Source organism: Schistocerca gregaria, chromosome 11 (genome assembly GCF_023897955.1).
Source record: "Schistocerca gregaria isolate iqSchGreg1 chromosome 11, iqSchGreg1.2, whole genome shotgun sequence".
Taxonomy (NCBI): Eukaryota; Metazoa; Arthropoda; class Insecta; order Orthoptera; family Acrididae; genus Schistocerca; species Schistocerca gregaria.
In genome coordinates, this window is record NC_064930.1 from 73,222,521 (window position 1) to 73,235,981 (window position 13,461).

General features: G+C 43.0%; 1 protein-coding gene and 1 non-coding gene across 4 annotated transcripts in view; both read left to right on the forward strand.

The window, feature by feature from the left end:
* The first annotated feature begins 6,119 nt into the window (after nucleotides 1-6,119).
* On the forward strand, nucleotides 6,120-6,191 carry Trnae-uuc (transfer RNA glutamic acid (anticodon UUC)). The gene has a single exon. It is a non-coding gene; the product is annotated as a tRNA-Glu (tRNA).
* A 388-nt stretch (nucleotides 6,192-6,579) lies between these two features.
* The window catches only part of LOC126295333 (solute carrier family 35 member E2A-like), a 136,722-nt gene continuing 129,840 nt past the window's right edge, over nucleotides 6,580-13,461 (forward strand). For 2 of the 3 annotated variants that reach the window (XR_007552459.1, XM_049987800.1), the window contains exon 1: nucleotides 6,606-8,529. Coding sequence is in view for 2 of the 3 variants with exons in the window: in XM_049987800.1 (XP_049843757.1) it covers nucleotides 8,259-8,529 (271 nt within the window). In the remaining variant the exon portion in view is untranslated. Of the gene's footprint in view, nucleotides 8,530-13,461 lie in introns of all 3 variants that reach the window. The other variant, XM_049987801.1, reaches the window with a different exon arrangement.

Here is a 13,461-nt window from a genome sequence, read left to right on the forward strand (position 1 = left end):
AAGTCAGACAAGTTTGACATGTCTCCTGACACCAACGCAAGTAGTGTGGGCGGAGACAGTAGCAGCACAGGGACAAGTCAGACAAGTTTGACATGTCTCCTAACAGAAACTCAAGCAGTCTGGGCGGTGACAGAAGCAGCACGAGGGCAAGTCAGACACGATTCACATGTCTCCTGACAGCAACTCAAGTAGTATGGGTGGAGACAGAAGAAGCACGAGGGCAAGTCAGACAAGTTTGAAATGGCTCCTGACAGCAGCTGAGGTAGTCTGGGCAGAGACAGAAGCAGCACAAGTTCAAGTCAGACACGTTTGTCATGTCTCCTGACAGCAACTCACGTAGTTTGGGCAGAGACAGAAGCAGCACGAGGGCAAGGCAGACAATTTTGACATGTCTCCTGACAGCAACTCACGTAGTCTGGGAAGAGACAGAAGCAGCACAAGGGCAAGTCAGACACGGTTGACATGTCTCCTGCCAGCATTTCACGTAGTCTGCGTGGAGTCAGAAGAAGCACGAGGGCAAGTCAGACATGTTAGACTTGTATCCTGACAGCAAGTCAAGTAGTCTGGGTGGAGACAGAAGCAGCACGATTGCAAGTCAGACAAGTTTGACATGTCTCCTTAAAGCAACGCAAGTAGCCTGGGCGGAGACAGGAGAAATACGAGGGCAAGTCAGACAAGTTTGGCATCTGTCCTGACAAGAACTCAACTAGTCTGGGCAGAGACAGAAGCAGCACGATTGCAAGTCTGACAAGTTTGATATGTCCTCTGACAGCAACTCACGTAGTCTGGGTGGAGACAGAATTAGCAAGAGGGCAAGTCAGTCAAGTTTGACATCTTTCCTGACAGCAACTCAAGTAGTGTGGGCAGAGACAAAAGCAGCACGAGGGAGAGTCAGACAAGTTTGCCATGTCTCCTAACAGCAAATCAAGTAGTCTTGGCGGAGACAGAAGCAGCACGGTGGCAAGTCAGACACATTTCACATGTCACCTAACAGCAACTCAAGTAGTCTTGGAGGAGACAGAAGCAGCATGAGGGGAAGTCAGACACGTTTGACATGTCTCCTTACAGTAACTCAAGTAGTCCCAGCGGAGACAGAAGCAGCACTAGGGCAATTCAGACACGTCCCACATGTTTCCTGACAGCAACTCAAGTATTCTGGGCGGAGACAGAAGCAGCACGACGGCAAGTCAAAAGGTTTGACATGTCTCCTGACTGCAACTCAAGTAGTCTGGTCGGAGACAGAAGCAGCACGAGGGCAACACAGACAAGTCTGACATGTCTCCTGACAGCAGCTCAAGTAGTCTGGGCAGAGACAGAGGCAGCACGAGGACAAGTCAGACAAGTTTTACATGTCTCCTGACAGCAACTCAAGTAGTCTGGGCGGAGAGAGAAATAGCACGAGGGTAAGTCAGTCACACATTTCACATGTCTCCTGACAGCAACTCAAGTAGTCTGGGCGGAGACAGAAGCAGCACGAGGGCAAGTCAGACAAGTTTGACGTGTCTCCTGACAGCAATTCAAGTAGTCTGTGTGGAGACAGAATAGGCGAGAGGGCAAGTCAGACACGTTAGACATGTCTCCTGACAGCAACTCAAGTAGTCTGTGCAGAGACAGAAACAGCACGAGGGTAAGTCAAACACATTTCACATGTCTCCTGACAGCAACTCAAGTAGTCTAAGCAGAGACAGAAGCAGCACAAAAGCAATTCAGACACGTAATACATGTCCCCTGACAGCAACTCAAGTATTCTGGGCGGAGACAGAAGCAGCACGAGGGCAACTCAGACAAGTTTGACATGTCTCCTGACATCAACTCAAGTAGTCTGGGCAGAGACAGAAGCAGCACGATGACAAGTCAGACACGTTTGACATGTCTCCTGACAGCAGCACAAGTAGTCTGAGCGGAGACAGGAGCAATACGAGGGCAAGTCAGACAAGCTTGACATGTATCCTGACAACAACTCAAGGAGTCTGGGAGAAGACAGAAGCAGCACGAGGGCAAGTCAGATATGTTTGATATGTCTCCTGACACTATTAATCAAGTACACTGGGCGGAGACAGTAGCAGCACGAGCGCAAGTCAGACAAGATTGGCATATCTCATGACAGCAACTCAAGTAGTCTGGGCGAAGACAGAAGCAGCACTGTGGCAAGTCAGAGAAGTTTGTCGTGTCTCCTGACAGTAACTCAAGTTGTCTGGGCAGAGACAGAAGAAGCACAAGGGGAAGTCAGACAAGTTTGACATGTCTCCTGGCCACAACGCAAGTGGTCTAAGCAGAGATAGAAGCAGCACGAAGGCAAGTCAGATAAGTTTGGCATGTCTCGTGACATCAACTCAAGTAGTCGGGGCGGAGACAGGTGCAGCACGAGGGCAAGTCAGACAAATTTGACATGTATCGTGACAGCAACTCAACTAGTCTGGGTGGAGACAGAAGCAGCACGGGGGCAAGTCAGACACGTTTCACATGTCACCTAACAGCAACTCAAGTAGTCTGGGAGGAGACAGAAGCAGCATGAGGGTAAGTCAGACACGGTTGACATGTCTCCTTACAGTAACTCAAGTAGTCTGGGCGGAGACAGAAGCAGCAAGAGGGCAAGTCAGACACGTTTGACACGTCTGCTGACAGCAACTCAAGTATTCCTGGCGGAGAAAGCTGCAGCACGAGTGCAAGTCAGACAAGTTTGACATGTCTCCTGACAGCAACTCAAGTATTCTGGGCGGAGAAAGAAGCAGCACGAGTGCAAGTCAGACAAGTTTGACATGTCTCCTGATAGCAACTCAAGTAGTCTGGGCAGAGACAGACGCAGCACGAGGGCAAATCATACAAGTTTGACGTGTCTCCTGAAAGCAACTGACGTAGTCTGGGCGGAGACAGAAGCATTACGAGGGCATCAGTCTAGTTTGACATGTCTCCTGACAGCAGCTCAAGTAGACTGGTTGGAGACAGAAGCAGCACGATGGTAAGTTAGACATGTTTGTCGTGTCTCCTGACGGCAACTGAAGTAGTCTGGGCGGAGACAGAAGCAGTACAATGGCAAGTCAGACAAGTTTGACATTTCTCCTGACAGCAACTCAAGTAGTCTGGGCGGAGACAAAAGCAGCACAATGGCAAGTCAGACATATTTGACATGTCTCCTGACAGCAACTCAAGTATTCAGTGCAGAGAGAGAAGCATTATGATTGCAAGTCAGACATGTTTGACATGTCTCCTGACAGCAACGCAAGTTGTCTGGGCGGAGATAGAAGCAGCGCAATGGCAAGTCAGACAAGTTTGACATGTTTCCTGACAGCAACTCAAGTATTCTGGGCGGTGACAGAAGCAGCACGAGGGCCAGTTAGACTAGTTTGACTCGTCTCCTGACAGCAACTCAAGTAGTCTGGGCGGAGAGAGAAGCAGCACGAGGGCAAGTCAGACAAGTTTGACGTGTCTCCTGACAGCAACTCAAGTAGTCTGGCCGGAGACAGAAGATGCACGAGGGCAAGTCATACAAGTTTGACATGTCTTCTGACAGGAATTCAAGTAATCTGGGCAGAGACAGAAGCCGCATGATGGCAAGTCAGACAAGTTTGACGTGTCTCCTGACAGCAAGTGAAGTAGTCTGGGCGGAGATAGAAGCATTACGAGGGCATCAGACTAGTTTGACATGTCTCCTGACAGCAGCTCAAGTAGTATGGGTGGAGACAGAAGCAGCACGATGGTAAGTCAGATATGTTTGACCAGTCTCCTGACAGACGAGTATGATGAGCACAAATGTGAGGAGCACGAGTTAAAAAAAAAAAAAATGGGTTATACCTAATTCAAATGTAGCATTTGTAGTATGCAGTATTAAGTTTATAACTGAAGCAGTAGCCAACCACAAATGTGTTTTAAAAATATTTTTCTGAAGCAAACCAGACCAGTTTCAGATAAATCTTGTTATTTTCTTCCTGATGCCTCGATTGGTATTGGTTAAGGGTTTTCTAGAATGCTGTGTGATTCTGAGTGACGAAATAGCCCTGTGTTTTTGTTGTGGATTTTAAAGTCAATACATTTGTGGACCTGCACTGTGTGAGTGCTGTTCAGTTCGCTGGAAAACCACCGCATTATTCTCTTTTTGATGGCAGGAAACATGATAAACATTTGCTCGAGTAAGATAAACGATATTTTCCAAGATGTTCAAAAAAGATGTCAATTTTCGAGAAGACAGTGACATGTAGTATTTGTTATGTGCAATGAAACAGGGTGAATGGATAAATTATTTAACTTTTTTATTCAGGTGGGTAGAGAGTCGGTGGGTTAATGAGTAGATGGGGTGGGGGGAAATGGTTGTGTAAGATCAGGTGTGGATGGCCAAAAGGCCGAAGTACAGTGTGTAAAGTTTTAGATGGCAGACCTATGACTCGGTAGAAGTCGGTAAACGCCGGGAGGCTTCGATAGGCACGCAGTTTCGAGTCTTGCCATCATTACGTAGCTGACTGTGTTGTACAAGGTAGCCATTGTTGTCTGCCTCATTATTGTTTTGCGCTGTACTGTTCTGTGTGTTTTTATTGTGCAGTTGTGCTAAACATTATCAAAATGAGTGAAGAGGCAGTTGCTGGTCCATCTCGGGAGTCGCCAACAACACCTACAAGTAGGCCTACAGTTAGAAGGAAACCAGTATTACGTAGCGATGCTCGCAAAATTATATTGCGTGCGATTGAATGTTGCGAAAGGGAAAGGGAGCAAAAAAAATTGCTTCACGCTATTTACAAATCATCAGTGAGAGCTGCTACTTACACAGGAATAAGCATGCGCAGCATTGGAAGATTCAAACAGTTTTCCAAGAATCATCCTGGCGTATCACCACAAACGCCTGGCAAGAAAAGGTGAGACTTTGTACGAAATATCTCTGATTATCGGTATTGTCTGATTGAGCAGTGACAGTTCTGCCGTTTCGCTGCCACGTATTTGCATGAATACTTACTTTCGGCAATGGCGACCATTAAATTAAAAACACTGCTCAAATCTCCAGAATGCGTGAGATCAGCTATGAAGGATATTAAAGCCACCCTTCTAACTATTGTATCAGAATAAGCACACGCAACCATAGCATTAAAGATATATTTATCTTTTTCTATGTATCATTAAAATATTTGTTGTAGTCAAATTATATGTTATTAATTACCGGTAGCAGTTCAATTTTAAATTTTATTATTTACTTCCTTTTGTTTATATTTGGTTCCGTCTGCTTCCGTTTGATATTTGGATTAAATTTTTTTCTGAGATATTGTTCCCGAGTAAGAATTTACCCCGTAAGCGTTTCAGAGAAAGAGACTCGTTATCAGTTCTCGTATGATGCTGTTCATGTAAAAACAAAAAAAGTAGAAGCTAGTAAATATATCTATTGGTAGTGTACGCTGGTAGCACTAATTTTTAATTAAAGGTGAATGGGGACTGTGCCCCCACGAAACGCGTCTCCTGACGAAACAATGTGAGAAGCGTTACCCCATAGCCCAGACTGTGTAACTCCGTTCCGACTGATACCGTGGAATTGGTTATATTATCCTTTTTTTTTAATTAGGCTATTCGGCCAGCATGAAAACTTGTTTCGTCAGAAAGCAAACGTACTGCAACGTATTTTATTCAGTGTGGCATTTATTTTGCTTATATACTGTATATATGCCATTTGAAGTCATTTTGAAACCAAATCCCTAAATTTACCTCCAGGGTGTAATTCTGCTATACTTTATTGTCATAATGGTGTTTAAACAGAAATATAGGAATAGTGTTCGTTTTTGGTGTTTGTAACTTATTCGCTATATCCACCATGTAGTAGGGCTGTATCTTTATTTACAGATATTTATAGTTGTTTCGGAGCTTTTTGAATTTTCGTGATTAATTCCTTATTTTCCATGTCGTTCAGCAGTATCCAGAACATGTCGATGGAGAGATTTGTGTCTATTGTGCCGCCCGTGACAAACAATAGAAACAGCGTTTCCCTGATCTGCTTCACTGCAAGACCCAATCTTTCTGACGAATCCATTTTAATGTATGGTGGAACATCTGACAAAGGAATACGGTACATCATACTCGATTTACAATGGATCACTGGGTAGTAATCACTAGTATCTATACACCTTTTACAATGCTATTACTTGTAATCCCATGTGGTCTAGTGGCTAGGATAGCTGGCTTTCACCCAGCAGGCCCGGGTTCGATTCCCGGCATGGGAACAATTTTGATTTGCACTACCATGAAACAATACATTTATTCCAATTTGGACAGATAAGAATGTCGCTAATAACAGTAATTGTAACTACGTCTGACTATTTTAGGCTCAAATAAGAGGCATGTATTTGTGATTTAGAAAATATTTTTCCATTTGCCATTAGAATAGCTTATAGGTCCATAAGGATCTAATGAATGAATTCATACAAAAATCATTATAGTTTGAAGAAAGGTGTAAGTCATCAACTTTTTGACTTACAATAGGTGCTTCCTAAGTTGTCACAAGTTTTGTTAGTAGGAAAGAATGTAGTAGTACTGTTGTAGTAATGAGAAAAAAAAACATTCCTCTACAAAACGCGGATTCCAGCCACCTGGCGGATGGCATTCGCTTACTGCTGTTGAACATACAGATGGGCGGAGATTTATGTTTCTTATAGATTTAAGATTGCGCACCTGGAATCGGCCTATTTCTGCTATCTGCCGGCTGTGAGCGGAAACACGAAACATGGCGGCAGTAAATACCAAAGAAGTTATGATAAACTGAGGCTGTGTTGTTTTGTGCAGCCAGCGAAAGTGACTAAGTGAGAGGCCTTGATAAGTATGTGACGGGTGTAATTGTGCAAATCTCGCTGTCGAGCCGGCGTGGACGCCCGTGTGAGCGATGATGCGTTGGCACGTCAAGGAGGTTTACTGTTACCGTGTTATGCCGACGTGTTGCGCTGAACGGATACAATTATTGTGACACTGACAATGAAGATTCAGGCCTGTCATCAAATCTTCTCGGACTCGGGAAACAGTAATCTTCATCTTTTCTGACATGGCAGCATCCGTACATCAGTTTAGAGACTCTTTAAAATTGTGTGCATTGTAATGGTGTTGCGGAAATAACTTTAGGTTACATTGCTGTATGTTGAGTTACACGACATAACCGTCTACATATGTGATTCTGATACAGTTCGTGGTAATAGTCTGTATAAGGATTGCTCAAATTAGAAGTCTTACTCCCTTATGCTGCTCTCTTTACTTGGTGAAATAACGTTATAAACTGAACTTCTTTTTATTTTAAATTGACACAAGTTCCTCAGTTGATGTGTAATGAAATCTATCAACAGCATTTTTCTTTGACAGACAGTAACATACAGTATCCATTCCTTATCATTTAGGGTATGAATAGAAAATTTGAGAATAGGTGCTGATAGTGTACTAGTCATACAGTGTTTAAAGGTAATTTATTGCAATATCTTCACATTCACTTATAGATGTGTGTATTTAATAGTTTTCTGCAGAACATATAAAAATGGACAAGAAGAATACTATGTTACATTCCATTATCATAATTGACAGAGTGGAGGATTCGAACTGTGGTTGTTAAGCTCCATCCGAAGAATACACACACACACGATTTAACATCAAACTCTTTGTACTTTGATTTCACGAGATAGGATGAAAACTGCTCCCCATTTAGAGATAATTTCTGGTGTACATTTTGTGTTTATTCTTTTTAGTCAGCATCTGTCCCAAGGGGAAGATTGTATCGTTCACCTAAACAAGGTTGTTATCTAATTCACATGCTTATGTAAGACATGAAACCTATTGGGGAGACATTTCACTGTTCGTTAAATAGGGAGTTGCAACACTTGTACAGAGAGTCACTTATTTCATTTGTAATCGGTTTTTGAGTGAAGCATATTAAGTATGTGAGTTGTACAGTGTGGAAACACGTGTTATGAGAGAAACTTTTGTAAACATTGTCAGATAGATGACTTGACCGAGAGTACTAGTGTATTTTTGCTAGAAAATAAACTATTACAAATGGTGCTGTGATATTTCAGTGGCTGAACAGTTTAAAGTAACTCTGGCAGAGTGGCGCTGTTATATTTTTTTGTGCCTAGCAGTTTTGTGGAAGACAGTGGTGTGAAAAACACAGTGCCCAGTGTTTATTTATTTCTGACATTGGTTTAGCACCAGTTTCTTTTAAGCGCAGTGTGCCAGAGCGAAACGTGGAAGAGTTTCTCAGTGTTGGTGTTGTCTTGCTAAGTGTGAACTGACCTGTGAGTTCTCAGGGCTTCAAAATGAAGAACCACCACCACCATCACCACGGCTACCACGGCAGTGAAGATGATGAAAGTGGCAGTGATTCGCCTGCCCTCCTACCACACGCTTCACCCACAGCGAGTCTCCTGCCGGAGGACACTCCACCCCCACACGGCCTTCGTGATCCCCCGGGCCTCTTGAATGCCCGGGCCATGTTCTTCCTTGTCCTGTGGTACTTCTTCAGTGGCTGCACTCTCTTCCTCAACAAGTACATCTTGTCATACTTGCAGGGCGACCCAACGGTTTTAGGTAAGCATTTTGTGGCAATGACTCATCTTTTGTGAGTATATATTGTATGTATATTATTTGTGTACATATTTGATGGGTTGAAACTGTGTTGTTGTTGTTGTTGTTGTTGTTGTTGTGGTTTGATGCAGCTCTCTATGCTACTCTATCCTGTGCAAGCTTCTTCATCTCCCACTACCTACTGCAACATACATCCTTCTGAATCTGCTTAGTGTATTCATCTCTTGGTCTCCCTCTACGATTTTTACCCTCCACGCTGCCCTCCAATAGTAAATTGGTGATCCCTTGATGCCTCAGTACATGTCCTACCAACCGGTCCCTTCTTCTAGTCAAGTTGTGCCACAAACTTCTCTTCTCCCCAATTCTATTCAATACCTCCTCATTAGTTATGTGATCTACCCATCTAATCTTCAGCATTCTTCTGCAGCACCACATTTCGAAAGCTTCTATTCTCTTCTTGTCCAAACTGTTTATTGTCCATGTTTCACTTCCATACAAATACTTTCAGGAACGACTTCCTGACACTTAAATCTATACTCAATGTTAACAAATTTCTCTTCTTCAGAAACGCTTTCCTTGCCATTGCCAGTCTACATTTTATATCCTCTCTACTTCGACCATCATCAGTTATTTTGCTCCTCAAATAGTAAAACTCCTTTACTACTTTAAGTGTCTCATTTCCTAATCTAATTCCCTCAGCATCACCCGACTTAATTCGACTACATTCCATTATCCTCGTTTTGCTTTTGTTGATGTTCATCTTATATCCTCCTTTCAAGACACTGTCCATTCCATTCAACTGCTCTTCAAAGTCCTTTGCTGTCTCTGACAGAATTACAATGTCATCGGAGAACCTCAACATTTTTATTTCTTCTCCATGGATTTTAATACCTACTCTGAATTTTTCTTTTGTTTCCTTCACTGCTTGCTCAATACACAGATTGAATAACACCGGGGAGAGGCTACAACCCTGTCTCACTCCCTTCCCAACCACTGCTTCCCTTTCATGCCCCTCGACTCTTATAACTGCCATCTGGTTTCTGTACAAATTGTAAATAGCCTTTCGCTCCCTGTATTTTACCCCTGCTACCTTCAGAATTTGAAAGAGAGTATTCCAATCAACATTGTCAAAAGCTTTCTCTAAGTCTACAAATGCTAGAAACATAGGTTTGCCCTTCCTTAATCTATCTTCTAAGATAAGTCGTAGGGACAGTATTGCCTCACGTGTTCCAACATTTCTACGGAATCCAAACTGATCTTCCCCGAGGTCGGCTTCTACTAGTTTTTCCATTCGTCTGTAAAGAATTCGCGTTAGTATTTTGCTGCTGTGACTTATAAACTGATAGTTCGGTAATTTTCACATCTGTCAACACCTGCTTTCTTTGGGATTGGAATTATTATATTCTTCTTGAAGTCTGAGGGTATTTCGCCTGTTTCATACATCTTGCTCACCAGATGGTAGAGTTTTGTCAGGACTGGTTCTCCCAAGGCCGTCAGTAGTTCCAACGGAATTGAGTCTACTCCAGGGGCCTTGTTTCGACTCAGGTCTTTCGGTGCTCTGTCACTCATACATTCTATATACCAACGTGAATAGTCGCAGTATCGTATCTCCCATTTCATCTTCATCTACATCCTCTTCCATTTCCATAATATTGTCCTCAAGTATATCGCCCTTGATTAGACCCTCTATATACTCCTTCCATCTTTCTGCTTTCCCTCTTTGCTTAGAACTGGGTTTCCATACGAGCTCTTGATATTCATGCAAGTGGTTCTCCTTTCTCCAAAGGTCTCTTTAATTTTCTTGTAGGCAGTATCTATCTTACCCCTAGTGAGATAAGCCTCTACATCCTTACATTTATCCTCTAGCCATCCCTGCTTAGCCATTTTGCACTTCCTGTCGATCTCATTTTTGACATGTCTGTATTCCTTTTTGCGTGCTTCATTTACTGCATTTTTATATTTTCTCTTTTCATCAATTAAATTCAATATGTCTTCTGTTCCCCCAGGATTTCTACTAGCCTTCATCTTTTTACCTACTTGATCCTCTGCTGCCTTCACTACTTCATCCCTCAAAGCTACCCATTCTTATTCTACCGTATTTCTTTCCCCCATTCCTGTTAATTGCTCCCTTATGCTCTCCCTGAAACTCTGTAAACCTCTGGTTCTTTTAGTTTATCCAGTTCCCATCTCCTTATATTCCCACCTTTTTGCAGTTTCTTTAGTTTTAATCTACAGGTCATAACCAATAGATTGTGGTCGGAGTCCACATATGCCCCTGGAAATGTCTTACAATTTAAAACCTGGTTCCTAAATCTCTGTCTTACCATTGTATAATATATCTGAAACCTGTCAGCATCTCCAGGCTTCTTCCATGTATACAGCCTTCTTTTATGGTTCTTGAACCAAGTGTTAGCTATGATTAAGTTGTGCTCTGTGCAAAATTCTACCAGGCGGCTTCCTCTTTCATTTCTTTGCCCCAGTCCATATTCACCTACTACGTTTCCTTCTCTCCCTTTTCCTACTACCGAATTCCAGTCACCGATGACTATTAAATTTTCGTCACCCTTCACTATCTGAATAATTTATTTTATTTGATCATACATTTCTTCAATTTCTTCGTCATCTGCAGAGCTAGTTGGCATATAAACTTGTTGTACTGTAGTAGGTGTGGGCTTCGTATCTATCTTGGCCACAATAATGTGTTCACTATGCTGTTTGTAGTAGCTTACCCGCATTCCTATTTTCCTATTCATTATTAAACCTACCCCTGCATTACCCCTATTTGATTTTGTGTTTATAACCCTGTAGTCACCTGACCAAAAGTCTTGTTCCTCCTGCCACCGCACTTCACTAATTCCCACTATATCTAACTTTAACTTATCCATTTCCCTTTTTAAATTTTCTAACCTACCTGCCTGATTAAGGGATCTGACATTCCACGCTCCGATCCGTAGAACGCCAGTTTTCTTTCTCCTGATAACTACATCCTCTTGAGTAGTCCCCGCCCGGAGATCCGAAGGAGGACTATTTTACCCAAGAGGACGCCATCATCATTTAATCATACAGTAAAGCTGCATGCCCTCGGGAAAAATTACGGCCATAGTTTCTCCTTGTTTTCAGCCGTTCGCAATACCAGCACAGCAAGGCCGTTTTGATTATTGCTACAAGGCCAGATCAGTCAATCATCCAGACTGTTGCCCCTGCAACTACTGAAAAGGCTGCTGCCCCTCTTCAGGAACCACACGTTTGTCTGGCCTCTCAACTGATACCCCTCGGTTGTGGTTGCACCTACAGTACTGGCTATCTGTATCGCTGAGGCACGCAATCCTCCCCTCCAACGGCAAGGTCCATGGTTCATGGTTCATTGGATATTACATCATAATTATTACAAATGAATAGATTTTACATAACAAAATCTATAGAGATTTCAATTTAGTTCAGTATTAATATAATAGAAAGAAACGTTCCACATGAGAAAAATATATTTAAAAAATGTGCTGTGCCTTACCAAATAGGAAAGTGCTGGTAGATAGACAGAATAAAAGACACACAAACACACACACAAATATCAAGCTTTCACAACCCACGGTTGCTTCATCAGGAAAGAGGGAAGGAGAGGGTAAGGCGAAAGGATGTGGGTTTCAAGGGAGAGGGTAAGGAGTCATTCCAATCCCTGGAGCAGACATATGTAAAGGCCGTTAAATATGTTTCCTCGTGTCTGTATATGTGTGGATAGATATGTGTGTGTGTGTGCAAGTAAAGGCCTTTACATATGTCTGCCTGTGTCTGTATATGTGTGGATGGATATTTGTGTGTGCGTGTGCGCGCGCGCGCAAGTGTATACCTTAATTAGACTGTGCAATTTTGTCCCATAATAAATTGTTTTGAAAGTCTGATCGGTAACTACTTCTGATAGCTGGCTAATTACATGTACTGAACTCCCAATTTTATTATGTATAAAATTGATATCTTCCTTACATAGGTTTTTGTGTAAATATCAAGAATAGTACAGTCTTCTGTATCTGCTGTTTAAATCCCATGTAGATTACTGACTGAGACGAGTTTAAATGCAATAACTGTGATTTACTGATATTGGTCCTGAAAATAAGTAATTATTTGATCTAGTGCCGCAGCTGCAACCAGTGTTAATTCATCAGTTTGTTTTTCAACAAATAACAGAGATGTATCATCTGCATAGCTTTAATAGCTGTGAGATGTGTCTATATCACTTATGTACACAAGGAGCAGGAAAGGGTTTGTTGGTGATATCCTCATGATCTGGACGCCCTATCCACATTCCTTTACAATCTGAACACCTTTCCTCCCATCCGCTTCACCTGATCCTCCTCCTGCCCAACACACCGCCTTCCTGGGCATAGACTTCCACACCTCTTTTCACATTAAACCCACCAACCACCAACAGTACCTGCATTTCGGCAGAAGTCTCTCCCATACAACCTAGCGAACCATGAACAGCGTATCTACACTGACGAGAACTCCCTTGTCTAGAATGCTGAAGGCCTCACGAAGGCCTTTACAGGCAGACAGTACCCCTCAAACGTAGTCCAGAAACATATTTTCTGTGTCATTTTCTCACACACCCCCAACATTCCCTCAGGAATCAGTTACATAGGAGTGCCCCCCTCGTCACCCAGTATCACTCCGCACTGTGACAACTAAACTATGTCCTTTACCAGAGCTTTGATTCTCTCTCGTCCTGCCCTGGAATGAGGGACGTTGTGCCCGAGACCTTTCCCACCCCCTCCTAAAGTGGTATTCCATTGCCCTATCCCTGTGGCAGACCGAAATGCGAGACCTGACCGATCCACACACACCCAGCACCTCCAACTCCAGTCCTGACCAGGCTTATGGGAAATACGGAAGTGTCCGATCCCGCCCGTCTGCTTTGACCTATGACGTCACAAATATAGCGGA